Source organism: Microcaecilia unicolor, chromosome 9 (genome assembly GCF_901765095.1).
Source record: "Microcaecilia unicolor chromosome 9, aMicUni1.1, whole genome shotgun sequence".
NCBI classification, from domain to species: Eukaryota; Metazoa; Chordata; class Amphibia; order Gymnophiona; family Siphonopidae; genus Microcaecilia; species Microcaecilia unicolor.
Genome location: NC_044039.1, coordinates 201559179 through 201575584, shown reverse-complemented (window position 1 = coordinate 201575584; position 16406 = coordinate 201559179). Strand labels below are relative to the sequence as shown.

The following is a 16406-nucleotide window of genomic DNA, read 5'->3' as shown; positions in this document are numbered from 1 at the left end:
AGTGAAACTACGCCCATGTGGCTGGTGTATAGAATGTGCAAACAGATTTTTTTTTTGACTGGGACCATATTGGATCCAGATGAGTGGCAGCAGATGTTTGCTGTTATAGTTGATGGGGCTTGCCAGTGATGGACCCAAAGATGACATACAAGAAAATGACAGTATCTAGGTTCTTCAGTCACAGAAAGCACATGTGGTCATCCGCATAGACACATTGGTGCAAAGGTGACCATGAGAGGAGTCAGCATGGGTAGGAATGACTGGGGATTGCTCCTGTACCGATGAGGTCACTTAGACCACCAGGGCTTCTAAGGTGGTAGGAGGCCTGCGGCTTTCGATCAGAGGCAGGGAGCAGAGAGTAGAAAGGAGGGTTTCAGTTTCAGCTGAAAATGTACTTGCATTTTCAGCCAAAGCCAAAACATGTCCAAATTTGGATTTCAGTCCAGTTTTAGCACTGAAACTGAGTCAGTTTCTAGTCTATAATTCATTTTTGGTTCTAACAGTTGGTTTGTTCCCTGTTTTATGGGGCAGTATTCACCTTTTTGCTTTATCAGAATACTGACCCAATACTGGCATGGGATTCTTTTGTAGTGAGGTCACTGATTCAGCAGTTCTCCATCTGCTGGCAGGAGAGCATAAACACATGCATCCGGACTGGTTTGGAGGGATTAAAGGAAAAGAAAATTAGCAGATAAATCCTAATTTCTCCTTTGTTTTATGGATTAATACAGTTCATTCGCACTCACATTTGGACTGGCCCATTAGAGGATTCACTTTTGCAAGCTGCATGGGGTCATAGCTCTGTAGAGAAATATACGCATGACTTTTAATGCATATTTTAAATCCATATTTACAACACGGAAAAGTAGATGATGATGATCAGAAACAGAGGCAGTGAGCTGCTGCCTTATTCATGTTGCATAGAGCAGATACAAATCTTAGTTCAATAACATCCCTTCTGGGTTTCTTCCACTTAACCACTTTGTCCAGCTTATTTTGGGCTGTTTAATGCCAGTATCTGGCAAAGTATTTGCCTTATAGATACTTTGTAACTGGCATGTTATCCTAAAGAGTTTTTCCAGGCTAATATTCTCATGAGCCACCTCAGTGTTTCATAATCATGATCCTAAATACTCATCTATCCAGTAGTAATGATTAGTTATTTTGTGACTCATTTTAGCGTAAAACAAATTAGATTGAAGCTATAGATCTAATGTTATAGTAGATATTTTTTTTTGAAGTAATGTCAGTTCTTCATGCCTTTGTTCTTAACTACAAAAGAATAGACTCTCTATATTTATGCACACTACCTACAAAGTGAAAACAAATTGATACTATTATCTTTAAGTGGTTTTTGTTTTTCTTATTGTGAAGTATATAGGCAAGCAATAAACAGCAAGATGTTTGAAATGGACATGAAAATTGCAGCGATGCATGTTAAGAGAAAACAGCTTCATCAGTTGCTGCCTAGTCATGTACTACAGAAAAGGAAAAAGGTAAAACTTATTTTTTTTATTTGACATCATTAGTATTCCAAGTATTCAACCCCCTCCCCTGAAGTGAACTTACAAGGACAACAAAAGAAGAAACCAAAACATTCAAATGCAGAGAAGACTAAACAGATTCTGTTGTTAGTAAAGTTAATAATTAAGAAAAAGGGACCAGATATCCCAATCCTGTTTAAAATTGTCTCGCAAAAGAAAAGTAAACTTTTTCCTTGTTTTCAGTGTTCCATACTTTTGGGATTTACAGGCCTACCAGTACACAATAAGAGAGCTTAAGAGTTTATTCTTAATCAGGACATAAGTTCCAGTTCATCTTCATACAGATGCAGTTCCATAGACATTTTTCTATGGATACAAAATACTTCCCTTAGGGGGAAGATTATGTATTCAAATATTCAGTGGATATAAATTTTGGTATGCCACCCTTCTGATTTAACATAAATGATCTTGCTAGTTTGTTACATAAATTAGTAATACAAAAAAAGTACAAAAAGTAGTACATCACAATACAAATAAGAATAACCATTCCAAAAACAATTTAAAATGCCAAACTCAACTATTCCTAAAATCTACCTTAAATATGATTACTAGATAGGCTTTATAGTGCTTATAAAATGTAAGGAGACTGATGCACAGCATCTCTTGCTGTTGCCAGTGCTTTCTGTGCATAAATCCAACATGTCTCATGTCTGGCATGCAGCTCCTCAGCTCTTTCCTTTTCAGGAGTCTCTTTTCTTTTTTTCCTTTTGAGCTTCCAGCTGCTATGGGCTACTGTTCTATGAACACTTTTGACTGTATAGAGTATTTCTGTATTCTTAATTCATTACAGTGACAGTCTTTGGTTAGGGACCACAGATAAAGATACCTTCAGAACTGAGGCATGTGCTTTCAAAAGTCCAGCACAGCTATTCCCAAACCTGTCCTAGGGGAGAACCCCACCCTGTCAGGTTTTCAGTGAATATTTATGAGAGATTTGCAATCATAGACATAGTGTATGTAAATTGATCTCATGAATGTTCATTGTGGATATCTTGAAAACCTGACTGGATGGGTTTCCCCTGGGACAGGTTTGGAAATTGCTGGTCTAGTAGCTACTTGTTGACATTATGCAATGGGAGAAACTCCCTTACTCGCCCGCAAGGGAAGTGTTCGTAGCCCCTGGGGGAAAGAACAAATATCTGGCTCAGCATTGAAACTTAGATCTCCTTTATGGCAGCATATATATATTACTTGCACTGAGCCAACAGAGTAGCCCCCATCAGCTTTCTAAGAACTATTACTTTTGTAGCGAGATTCTGATATATGCTGTGTATCAAACTGAAACAGGACTGACTTTACATAGCTTTTATGCATGAGCTGAGATTACAGTAACTGGATACCTTTTTACCTCATACCCTTTCACACCTTATATGCATATCCCCTTCATGTAAGTTTTTTTTTTCCCATTCTATCAGGATTAGACATATTGAGGATACCTGTGTAAAAAGACTAAAAGATGCCTACATGCCTTTATATAATAGGCATGTACCATGACCTCCCCCCCCCCCCCCCCCCCCCCCCCCCGATGCACACACATTCTCTTGCATTAATTTACACCTGTTCTGAAGAAGGTGTAAATGTATGCATGTGCTAGCGCATTTTATGTAAGATGTACATACTCTGTCTCTACCATACTTTGCTCTAGGCATAAGGCATACAGACTATGCTTTATAAAATTACTCTCATGGAAACATTAAATAGAGCAAGGTAACACAAATAAAACACATTGGTAATTTTAAAAAATGTTAAATACGCTCTCTTGGTTCAGTGATCAGTTGTTCAGTTAAATGCTCAGTTAAACGCTTTCTTAAAAAGCCAGAAGTTACAACTTTCAAAATGTAAAATATTAGGACTTGAACCAAATGTCTAAAAACTGAATTTGGGTTTCACGGAAGCAAGACACTCTTAATTCCACAATAGTGTATTTGAGACTGAAGGAAATTGAAGCAGGGACTCATGGGAGGATCTCGGGGACCTTGTTGGCAAAAAGAAAATAATCTTATCTGATTTGGATTTTTTAAAACTCGCCAAGTCTAAAAATAGTCAAGGGGATACCCTTTCCAAAAATACATCTACTAGGGGGCATGCAATGAAGCTACTAAGTAGTACATTTCAAACAAACTTAGAGAAAATATTTCTTCACTCAACGTGTAATTAACCTCTGGAATTCATTGCCAGAGAATGTGGTAAAAAGCAGTTAGCTTAGGGTGTAAAAAAGGTTTGGATAATTTCCTAAAAGAAATGTCCATTAGTCATTATTAAGGGAAAATCCACTGCTTATTTCTAGGATAAGCAGCATAAAATCTGTTTTACTTTTTGGGATCTTGCCAGGTACTAGTGACCTGGATTGGACACTGTTGGAAACAGGATACTGTGCTTGATGGACCTTCGGTCTGTCTCAGTATGGTAACGTTATGTTTATGAAAAGTGGTACAATATTGACAGATATAGGAATCTACTTGAAAAGGCAAAAGCAGTTGAATGTGCTGTTAGAAACTTACGTTTCTAACTGTAAAAACATTTTTTATTTTCATTAAGCCTTTTTCTGTAATCCGAGCTTTATTGGGCATCCTTTTAAACTAAGCCTTCCAATATTCTCTTCTTGGAAAGTGCACTTAACCACACATACCACTTGAAAGGTATTTGCTTCAACATAGAAGCTGGGGGGGGGGGGGGGGGTGAGGGAGATGCAAATGAATATTGTAAGGTATTAACATTAACTTCTGGAAGTCTGAGTATAGCAGTATAGGGTCGTCATCTTTCATTATTTTTTATATGAATAAATATATTTTTTGGTATCCTCATTCGTTCTCCTCACTTTTTGTTTCATATCTCACGGATCCGTGAGGGTTTGTACCTCCTTTTTTTTTTTTTGCTAGTCTGAGTATAGCAACTGTAAATTATTCCGTTTCTGATGGAGATCTAATAATTACCACTGCAATTTAGATTCTGCTTCCAACCTCGGTGAGATCTTTAAGCTATTGATGACATTAAAAAAATTATCTACAGATAACTATATGCATAAAACATAAATGCCTTTTTTGTTGCAGCATTCAGTCGAAGGAGTCAAATTAACAACTCTGAATGATAGTAGCCTGGACTTATCCATGGACAGTGATAACAGCATGTCTGTGCCTTCTCCTACAAGTGCTATAAAGACCAGTCCACTGAATACTTCTGGCTGCTCTCAGGGGTAAAGAATATATTTTATGTGCCTATGTTTAAACTTTAAGCCTTTAAAATTAACTTTATTCCCAAGACTAGTCTGGATGCATGGGTTTCTACTCTCCTACCAGCAGATGGACAATTGGTTTGCTGACATCACCCCATAGTGAAAGGAGCATTATAAAAGTGATTTCTTAGCTGGACCGATATTTTTAGGAACTTCCCAAACAAGTGTAGAGCAGGTGCAGCAGTCAGTGTCCAAGCATAGCTGAGCTAAGGCTGCAACAGGATCACAGAGAGGAAGAAAGCGGCCGCTGACCCGACTTTATTTGTCTGAAGAGAGCAGCACCTGCCTGGGTTACTCGCACTCAGGTTCGACATTTAATCACAATTGCCTCGAGCCTCAGGCAGTGAGCTGTGATTGGTTGTAGGGAGCCTGTCTGGCGCCTAAAAGGGCACTCCTAATTGGATGATTCTGACAAAGAGGACTGCTGGTTACCAAGGCTGCGAGGTGGGGCGTAGCAGGGGGGTTCCGACTCGGAGGGGGGTTCCGACTCGGAGGGGGCTTCTGAAGCTGCGATAAGACCACCAACGCCCCTGTCGTCCCTGCCTAAGACCGGCCCTGGCAGTAAGAGCAGGTAGGCTGGGTTCTATTTGCTGCCAGCTTTCAACCCGTGTGTCATCCAAAATAGCTACGCGTGTCAGTGCTGACACGCGTGTCATAGGTTCGTCATCATGGCCATAGAGCAATGAAAGAAATGATTGTGGCAGAGGTGGAGATTCTGGACTCCAAATTTAACGGTAGGTAGATATATGGGCAGACTTTACCCCATAGTCATGGAAGAGAGAGTTCAAGTTGCCAAAGTTGTTTTAATGCTGGTGTTGGCACTAAAACAAAACAGAACTACCCCTTTGGAAGGAAACTTAGTTCTCAAAAACCCACAGAATAGGAGGATGTAGGCTTTGTTAAAGCATCCTTCTGAAATTCTGCATACTCCCTGTAGGTGGCTGTGTGGGGGTAGTTACATGGCTAGAGCTCATTTTGTTTGATATAGAAGCTCCCAGAGGGTATGGTAGCAGAACCTCTATGGAAGATAAGGAGGTGGTGTGACTGCAGGGCTGCTCTTTACAGGCCGATGCCCTCTGATTAGATCTGTTCATTGACAGAAAATATTGTTGCATCAGTCGAGATTAATGTGATTTTGTAATTGGTTGGATTCTGCATCCAAGGTATATCTGAGTAAACTCAAGGGATAATCCCTGTCCTTAGGGTACTTGTGAAAAAGAATATATCAGGAGAGTCCACAGTGGCTGTGGAGGTAAATAAAGTGGCAAGGATGGAGGAACCGGGGCAAGGTGGTGTGTGTGTGTGCAGGAGATTAGTTGTGAGGTTCACTTTCAACAGAGTGCATAGGTAATCTGTTGTCATTTTATAAGAGGTGGACCAACATCACATCAGATCACTGGGTTCTGGAAGTTAGAGACTTATGTGGATTTGATTTGTGCTTTACCTTTCAGGTATTTTTATGGAATCCCCCTGCCGCCTCGCCTCAAAAGTAATGGCAAATAAGACCTTGGCTGGAGTATGGATGAAGAAGATATTCTATGTACTTTGTGATTTCTAAATGAAGGGTATTTTCCTGACCAATTTTAGACCTTAAGTAGGTCAATAGGACCCTGTGGGTAGCTTGACGCCATATGCTGACCCTGTGGCCATGAGGCAGAGGACGTTTGACTTCACTGAGGCTTAGTTCCATATATTTCATGCTGGTTTACGGTCTTGAGGATACTTCAGTTGCGGGCCTCTTCTATAGTCTAGTTTACTGCATAGAGGGTATCTCCAAACTTTTGTTGGTAACTGCAGTGCTTCACAAGGAAGGAATTGTTGTGATGTCTACCTAAACAATTGGTTACTCCAAGCAAAATCCATAGAGCAAAGGTGATCCCTGAAAGCAGGAATGATTCAGCTTGTTCAGGGCTTGGAGTGGACAGTCAACATCAAAAAAACAAGCTGACTTCCACCAAGACCCTGCAGTACCAAGGCATCGTATTTGACATGTAGAAAGGACATTTCAAGATCAGGACTGGGATATTCTATATTTCCATATCATCAAGCTGATCAATCCATAGACTGGTGGGTTGTGTCCATCTACCAGCAGGTGGAGATAGAGAGCAAACTTTTGCCTCCCTATATGTGGTCATGTGCTGCCGGAAACTCCTCAGTATGTTCTCTATCTCAGCAGGTGGTGGTCACACACCCAAGTGGGCAGAGTGTTCCTGCCAGACAATCGGATTGTCAAGCTTCAGGCTCAGGTGGACTAGTTCCTAGTAGCCTCTCCTATTCGGGCTTGGGACTACGTGCAGCTGTTGGGCTCTATGTCGGCCACGATGGAAGTAGTGCCCTGGGCCAGGGCTCATATGAGACCACTACAGCTATCTCTGCTGCTGCGCTGGACTCCGATGTCGGAGGATTATGCTGTGCGCCTTCCCGTGGACCCAGCAGTGCGCAAGGCGCTGAGCTGGTGGACGCAGACAGACAAGTTGTCTGCAGGATTGCCTCTGGTGACCCCGGAGTGGATTGTCGTCACGACAGACGCCTCTTTGATGGGCTGGGGAGCCCACTGCTTGGGAAGGACAGCGCAGGGGCGCTAGTCTCCTGCAGAGGCAAGTGGTCTATCAACCTCCTGGAACTCAGAGCCATTCGGTTGGTGTTATTGGAGTTCATCCCGGTACTGGTGTTGAAGCCTGTACGGGTCCTGTCGGACAATGCCACGGCTGTGGCCTATATCAACCGCCAGGGAGGTACCAAGAGCGCCCCTCTAGCCAAGGAGGCTATGAGTCTTTGCCAGTGGGCGGAAGCGAACCTGGAGCAGCTTTCAGCGGCCCACATTGCCGGAGTCATGAATGTCAAGGCGGACTTTCTCAGTCACCATACCTTGGAGCCCGGAGAGTGGCAACTATCTGCTCAGGCGTTCTTGGACATCACGAAGCGCTGGGGCCAGCCGAGCCTAGATCTGATGGCGTCATCGGCCAATGGCCAAGTGCCGCGCTTTTTCAGCAGAGGACGGGACCCTCGATCCCTGGGAGTAGATGCTCTTCTCCAACAGTGGCCGACACAAGAGCTCCTCTATGTGTTCCCGCCCTGGCCCATGTTGGGCAGGGTGCTAGACCGGGTGGCAAAGCATCCCGGCAGGGTAATCCTGGTGGGTCCGGATTGGCCCAGACGTCCCTGGTATGCGGACTTGTTCAGGCTCTCAGTCGACGATCCTCTGCGGCTGTCAGTGGAGCAGGGCCTGTTACATCAGGGTCCCGTGGTGATGGAGGATCCCTCTCCCTTTGGTCTTACGGCCTGGCTATTGAGCGGCAGCGTCTGAGGAAGAAGGGCTTCTCAGACAAGGTCATCGCCACTATGCTGAGAGCGAGGAAGCGCTCTACTTCGACTGCTTACGCCAGGGTTTGGCGTATCTTTGCAGCATGGTGTGAAGCAGGCTCACTTTCTCCCTTCACTGCTCCAATTTCTTCAGTGTTGGCGTTCCTGCAAGAAGGTCTGGAGAAAGGCCTGTCGCTCAGTTCCCTTAAAGTCCAGGTAGCGGCTCTGGCTTGCTTCAGGGGCCGCCTGAAGGGTGTTTCCCTGGCTTCGCAGCCAGATGTGGTGCGCTTTCTCAAGGGAGTTAATCACCTGCGCCCTCCTCTGCACTCAGTGGTGCCTGCGTGGAATCTCAACCTGGTGCTAAGAGCATTGCAGAAGCCGCCTTTGGAACCCTTGTCGAGGGCATCTCTGAAAGACCTGACGTTGAAAGCAGTCTTTTTGGTGGCTATCACTTCAGCCAGAAGAGTTTCCGAGCTCCAGGCGCTCTCATGTCGAGAGCCTTTTCTGCAGTTCACTGAGGCAGGAGTGACTATTCGCACAGTGCCTTCCTTCCTGCCCAAGATTGGTTCTCGCTTCCATGTGAATCAGCAGCTCTGTCTCCCTTCCTTTCGTAGGGAGGACTACCCAGAGGAGTACTCCGCTCTTGAATATCTGGATGTGAGACGAGTCATCTTCAGATACTTGGAAGTGACCAATGATTTCCGGAAATCGGATCATCTGTTTGTCCTGTTTGCAGGTCCTCGTAAGGGTCTGCAGGCTGCTAAGCCTACAGTGGCAAGATGGGTCAAGGAAGCCATTGCAGCGGCTTATGTGGCCGCGGGGAAGGTGCCGCCTATCCAGCTGAAGGCTCACTCCACGAGAGCTCAGGCGGCCTCGATGGCAGAGGCCGGATCCGTCTCCTTGGAAGAGATATGCAAGGCGGCAGCGTGGGCTTCGGCTCATACATTCTCCAAGCATTACCGTTTGACTGTGGCTGCACGGGCGGAGGCCCGGTTTGGAGCTTCAGTGTTGAGGTCAGGGATTTCTATGTCCCGCCCTGGGTGAGTACTGCTTCGGTACATCCCACCAGTCTATGGATTGATCAGCTTGATGATATGGAAGGTAAAATTATGTATAATCATACCTGATAATTTTCTTTCCATTAATCATAGCTGATCAATCCATAGCCCCTCCCAGATATCTGTACTGTTTATATTCTGGTTGAATTTTAGGTTCAAGTTTAGCCTTCAGTTACTTCAGGAGGACTTCGTGTTCAAGTTCTTCTTTCACTTGGATTCTTCAAGAGTTGAGACGAGTTTGTGTTACAGTGAGCTGCTGCATTCCTCTCCCCTCCGTTTTACGGGGCTGGATTGAGACATAAATTCTGCCGGCACTCCCTCCCGCTTCGTGCGGCTGTAGGGCAGCTTTGTACCCCTCCCGCTTCGGCGGTGTTAGGGTCAGTCAGCTCCTCCCGCGGTTGCGGTTGCAGGATAAGCCAGATCCCCCCGCATCGGCGGGTGTGGTGTCCCTCCCCCGCTCCGCGGGGATGAGCTGGACGGATTCCCCTCCCCCACTTGTGTGGGGATGAGCTGGGTTAATTCCCCTCCCCCGTTTCGGCGGTGGTGAGCTGGGCAGAGTGTCCCTTCGTGGGTGTAATTCTCTAAGTGCTGAGTCCTGCGGATGGAGCTTTGATATCGACATACTGAGGAGTTTCCGGCAGCACATGACCACATATAGGGAGGCAAAAGTTTGCTCTCTATCTCCACCTGCTGGTAGATGGACACAACCCACCAGTCTATGGATTGATCAGCTATGATTAATGGAAAGAAAATTATCAGGTATGATTATACATAATTTTACCTTACAGGAGCCCTGGACTGGGTGTTTCAGGTACTAGGGTCTGTGATGGTGTCTTTGTATCTGGTGCCATAGGTGAGCTGAGACCTATTCAAAGTTCTTTTCTTTCCAACAGTTCATTCACTCTAGGCTTCCACATTAGGCTTCCACTCAGAGGATGCAAGATCAATCTGTCATGGTGGCTAGAAGAGAGGAACGTGAGGCAGAGAATCTCCCCTGTGGATATAATTGTCACAATAGATGCCTGCTTGGGCGGGCGGGTTTATTGTCAGGGTTAGGTCTCCCAAGGACTGTAGTATTCTGTAGGAGTCACATATTTAAATTGACTACAGATTAATGTGGTGCAGAGCTTTGCAGGACTGCCAGCGATTCAGGGAAAGTAGGTTTGGACTCTCTAGTTCTTGTGTGACTTGTTAGGAGGGAACCGGGGGGGTGTCCAAGTAATCAGTAATATTGTCATGGGCTTTGAAACCTTGTCAGCTATCTTAGCAACGCATGTAGCGAGAGGGCAAAATATCCTATATGTTTTCTTGAGGAGGAACATGTTAGATCCAGGGGAATAGAAAATGGCAGATTTGGCCTTTTTCCTTCAGTCTATCATTGGGGCAAGCCTTTGATGAACTTAGACAACTAGGATGAACACCAAGGCCAGAAATTTCAGAGGAAGCAAGGGTCCATGGACTTGGATGCTGATTGGCCTTTGTCTCACTTTTGTCTCTGTTGAAGTACTCTGGTTGAGTGACCACAATATAAACACAAAGGAAAGAAAGTTCAAATGCCACTCTGAGCTAGTGATTTTTATAGCACCAAATTGGTCCAGGAGGCATTGGCCATAAAGAGGTCTTCTGGGGATCCCATGTCCCCTTTCTTTTATGGCCTCACTTGCGAATTCATGCTTGAGAGAGGCTATTTGGCAAAAGGTTTATATCAGCTGTTCTGGGCAAGAAGATTTCCACATCCTTGGCATATGTTAAGAGTATTATGTATCTTTGATTTGTAATGTGGAAGGATGCCTCCATTTCATTCCTGATAATTCTGGCATTTTGCAGGAAGGGCTGGCCAAGAGGTTGGAATTCTCTTTAGGAACAGATAGCTGTTGCTGACCACAAAGGATGGGGTTCAGCCATCCGGATTTAGTATGCTTCATCAAAGGGGTTAAATATCCTCAAATCTTCCAGGAACTTCAGCAGGGTCTTTAAAGCGTTCATGAATTTTCAATTAGAACTGATTAGGAAGGCAGTGCTTAAAGATCTTATGTTCAAGAATATATTAGTTGTTTGGCCATAAGGATTTTGGAAGTGCATGTCAGCTTTTAAAGTTCAGAAAATATATATTTGTGTTATCACAGGCTTTTATCACTAGATATACATGGAGTTCAGATGTAGTATCTAAAGGTGACAAATCTTTTCTTCGAGTTGGCTCATCCATTCATTCTGATCAGTGGTTTAAAAAAAATGGTGGGGAGAGTAGTGGCCAAATGCTATCATCCATTGGATCAAGGAAGCCATAAGTTCAGCTTATTTGTAAGGTCCTGGCTGTTATGGAGCCTCTTTAGGCATAGGCTGCATCTGGGGCAGAATATAGATTCATTCCTCCTGAAGAAATCTGTAGAACCAACTTCCTTGAACTCATTCACTGGCAGTTATAAGGCAGTATATACAGTCGAGCACCACCAACAGGGTTGGTGTTTTTGAGGGCAGGCTTATCATCCTTCCACCCTAAGTAAGGCCTGCAAGGGGTACATCCTATGTATCTGGACTGGTGTGGCAGACAATAAGGAAGGCAAAATTGAATATTACCTACCAATTTTCTTAGTCATTTCAAACCAGCCCAGATATTTTCACACTACTCCAATTTCTGCCTGTTTGTTTTTTTCTGCAGGAATTGGATTTTCCTTTTAAGGCTGTTGATTTTCTGACTGGTTTCTCCTTGGATCTTGAGGATGGGGTGGTTGGCTTGATTGTCAAACCGCTGCCTCCCCTCCCCCCCTTCTGTTATGTTTGTGCAAAGGCTGAAGGTTTAGTGTTTGGCTTTAGTGTTGGTCTTTGCTGCAGGAATACAGGGTGAGTGGAACCTGAATGGGACCTTTATATTTGTAAAATTTGTTATACCGCAATATCACAAAGTATCAAAGCGATTTACATTATCCAGTAGACAACAGTTTACATATTCAGTCCAAACTACAACAACCTAAGGAAGGGGAAAAAAAAAAGGAATGAAATTAATCTGACACATAAGGGATCCGCTAGTAGGGGAATATAAACCCATGCATCTGGACTGGTCTAGCATCACTCAAAGAAGGTTAGCAGGTAAGAAAACGTTTTTTTTTTTTTTTCTTGAGAGAAGACAAGTAGTCCAACATAATTAATGTAAAGACACTATAGCTTCATCTCTGCACAGCTGTTAATTATGGATAAGAATAAAATTATTGGAGAAAGGTTCAATTAGTGTGTCATGACTATAAAGTTGAAGGTCTGTTGTATTGATGTAGCTCAAAGGTATTAATATAGATAAACCATATATCATTACATATCCTAATGTTGTACACATATGAAAATATTTCAACAGAACTGTTCTAAAATACTGTTGAAATGCTACTTAGGTTTCAGGCATACAAATGCAAGCATAACCTTTCCTAGAGCTCAGAGAAATGGAGTAGCAGTGAGTCAAAGCTAGGGAAGCCCTTTCAGTGCTAAATTTTTTTGAGGTTAAAGGGGGAAGTAGTCTTGGCACAATGAATCAATGCTGGGGAAATCGTTTCTGAGCTCAAGGGTAGAAGTTAAGCACCAGAAGAGCAGCTCCTGATGTCACAGAAGAGCAGGAGCCTGCTCCTGGTAGTGGCTTAGAACATTTTCACTGCAGTCTTATGGCCTGTGGATTTCTTTTTTGGCATGCTAATTGTGATGGATTAAACTTTTTATGGTTTGTTTTGAATGCATCAGATTGTGCCTAGCAAAGTCTTAAGTTTATTTGTTAGGAGAGGAGGCACAGCTCAGTAGCAAAAAGACTGACAGGAGAATTCCAAGCTTATCACAAGAACACCTGTGAATGCCCAGAAGCCTTTCTAGAGGTTTGAGCTTTGGATGAGTAGGCCCAATTTGGTGCAGTTTTGCCTCACTTGTGAGACTGTATCAGTCTTGCCTCTCAAAGGTACGTAAGTACTGGTATCCTCCCTTCTTTTATGCATTACTAGTGGTAAGCACTAGAACCCAGTTGAGTAAGTGCCTGCTTGCAGGAAAGTTTAATCACTTCCCAAGATATTTCTGTAATAAGTTTTTGGTCATGTACCAGGTTTGCAGTTTGAGGTCTACTAAAGAGAGCCTACAAAGATTTTTTTTTAATTGTTCCACTGTGATATTCTGTAAGCATTTAGGGAGACTGTGTACATCTAGTAGTGCTATAGAAATTAATAGTAGAAGCAGCTTATTTTTATCTGTAGTTTTCCTGAAAATGGATGTGCTGAAGCATGTGTCATGTCATGTAATGGGAATATCTGAGAAGACGACTTGTAGATCATAGGTTCTCAACCCAGTTCTCGCAACATACCCACCATTCTGGTTTATTTTGGATGCCCACAATGAATATACATGATACATTTGCATGCACTCCATTGTATGCAGATCTATCTCATGCCATATTCAGTGTGGGTATCTTGAAAACTAGGCTATGATGATGTTTCAAGGACTGGGTTGTAAATCCCTGCTGTAGATAAATGTTAGGATCACATATAAGTTTTGTCTGCACTATGCATGCCAAAAAAAAAAAAAAGCAAGAATGACCTGCTCCAAATTAAAATATATGGCTAGAAGGTAAATTAATAGAGGCACTGAGCTTCAAATGACTCCATACAAACCTGCAATGTCAGGGTTTAGTGGAGCCCCCTTAACTTTCCCTTTTTCCTTTTGGTAAAACTGGCTGTGAAAATCGTAAAGTTTTTAATAAGAGGTAAGGTGTAAATCTGTGGGAATTTGAATTTTGACTGGATGACGGGCCAAAGTTGTATGTACAACTTAAAGCCTCAAGTATCTAGAGTAGCTAAACAGAGGGGTGTTTGGCATAATTTCAGAGAGCATATGTAAGAATGGATGTGTACAACAAAGGACTGCAGAAACTTGTCTACAAATACAGAGGTTCCCAGGTTTCTCTTTTTGAAATTATTCTCATAAGTACCACATAAGAGCTTGTAATGGCATATGTAACTTTCTAATGAGCCTTTGTTGATTAGTCTGCTGGCATTTAGCCATTTAGCATAAAAGTATTTTCATTTTGTTTTAGCAGAAACAGCCCTTCTCCGGCTGTAACAGCAACCTCTGTGACCAATATCCAAGCTTCTGAATTAACTGTGCCACTAACGAATTCCAGTGAAAGCTCAGGGGGTAAGGAACAATATGCAGTGATGCATTCTGCAAGATTTTCTGTTTTTATAAGTTATGTATGACAAGCTTTGTTGCTTTCAACCTCTCAAACTCCTTACCCATTGTGAGTTTAGTAGAAGCTACAACTAACAGTTTATGGATTTAGATACCTAAAAGCTTAAGTCTTTTGCAGACTGAAATGTACCTGGCCAGAATCTATTAAAGGGTGTGTATATATATATATATTTTTTTTTTTCCTAGGTACTTCAAGTGAAAGCATTCCTCAAACTGCCACACAGCCAGCTATTTCACCATCACCAAAGCCTACTGTGACTCGAATTGTTTCCTCAACCCGGCTTGTAAGCCAGTCACCAAGAAGTTTGGGAAATACAGCAGCCAAATTACCTAGTCCAGTTGCAGGAGTCAAACGAACATCATCTCCTCCTAAAGAGGAGAGTCCTAAGAAAACTAAACAGGAAGAGGCAAGTTTACCTTCTAAAACTAAACATTTGTATAAATGGCTATGAATCATCAAAGGGTTTTGCTTTAAGTATGAAATGGAAAGGGAGCATTTAGATGGGCTCTGGTTTAGGTCTGCTGGATGTTGCTAATAACTTAGGTGCCTTTGTCATAGACAGAATGCTGGGCTACATGGACCATTGCTCTAACCCAACTCTGCTGTTTTTATGAATTATGTGTAAAACAGTTCTATTTCTGTGCTGAAATCCTTTAGGTTCTCTCTAGGCACCAAATTGATCACTTGGACTAATTTGGGACATGTGTATAGCGCAGTGTTTGTGTGACAGGACAGACCCCTGTGCCTCATTCTTGCAAAGCTCAGATGTCACACAGATATTCTGTTAATTCATATTGGTAGAATCAGGCGATTACAAGATTAGTTTCAGCAGTTTCCTTTTGCTCATTTTTGCTTCCAGTTCATTTGGGACTGATCTCTGCTATGCTTTGTTCATTTGCAGCAGTTTATCGTTTCCCCTTATCCTTATGTGTCTTTCCCCAAAATCTAGCTATCATTACAGTAGTCATTAGAGGCCAGAGTTGGCAGTTCCTTCCAAAACCCTGTACATGTACATCCTCTGTTGGTCCAGTTGGTGTTGCTGTTATATGGTAGTGAAGACTTCCCTTCCATGCCTGCCCAGGGAGTAGAGGCTGTATTCAAGAGTGGGACACATTCCCAAATGGCAGTGGACAGCTTTATGAGAATAATTTAATACTTCTATGATTTTTTTTTAAAGTTATTCTCCCTTCAACGGGTCAGTGAAAGAGATAATAGGTAATGCCTGAATGTACAAGTAAATTGTAAGTTGAATTATACTCTGAATTTGTTTTCAAAGCTGTAAAAATATGCAAAGCAAGAGGGTTGAAGGTGGTAGTTTGATTTACCCAGAATGGGTATATGGATATCCCTCTGACTGGTCTTGGTTTAAAAAATAAATAACGTAATAACTGAGGACAGCAAGACATCGATGACATTTTTATGATTTGGACGGAGGGTGAAGAAACTCTGAAACAATTTTATTCTGCCTTCAATACATACCATCCTACAATCAGATTCAAAATTGACTACTCCCCAGAAAAAGTCAGTTTTTTGGACACCATGGTCTCAATCAGTGATGGCTGTATACAAACATCTATATACAAGAAACCCACAGACAGATGCAGCTACCTCCACAACTCCAGCTTCCATCCTTCACATACAAAAAGATCCATCATTTACAGCCAAGCCACAAGATACCACCGTATCTGCTCTGACCCAGGGGACAGAGACAGACACTTTAAAAGCCTGACTGCATCCTTCAAACAGAAAGGCTACAACCCCAAAATAATCTCCAAGAATATTGCCTCCTCCCTCAAAACACCCAGGGAGAATCTGCTACAGTACAAGGTGAAAAAATCCACAGACAGAATCCCCCTTGTAGTGACATACAATCCAGAGCTGGAAAAACAGGAAAATCATAAGAGATCTACAACCTATACTCCAGGAGGATGAATTACTGAAAGAGATATTCCCATCCCCACCAGTACTGGCCTTCTGACAGCCACCCAACTTAAAACACCAGCTAATCAGAAGTAAACTTCCATCACAGACTGAAAAGGAACAGAAGGGCACACTTCCCT

At 42.9% G+C, this 16406-nt stretch overlaps 1 protein-coding gene across 3 annotated transcripts in view; it reads left to right on the top strand.

Moving 5' to 3' along the window:
- Positions 1 to 16406, top strand: part of PAPOLA (poly(A) polymerase alpha) — a 277966-nt gene that overhangs the window by 221059 nt on the left and 40501 nt on the right. For 2 of the 3 annotated variants that reach the window (XM_030215241.1, XM_030215239.1), the window contains 4 exons: positions 1375 to 1496; positions 4595 to 4737; positions 14191 to 14291; positions 14532 to 14752. In XM_030215241.1, the coding sequence (XP_030071101.1) occupies positions 1375 to 1496; positions 4595 to 4737; positions 14191 to 14291; positions 14532 to 14752 (587 nt within the window). The remainder of the gene's footprint in view (positions 1 to 1374; positions 1497 to 4594; positions 4738 to 14190; positions 14292 to 14531; positions 14753 to 16406) is intronic. The other variant, XM_030215240.1, reaches the window with a different exon arrangement.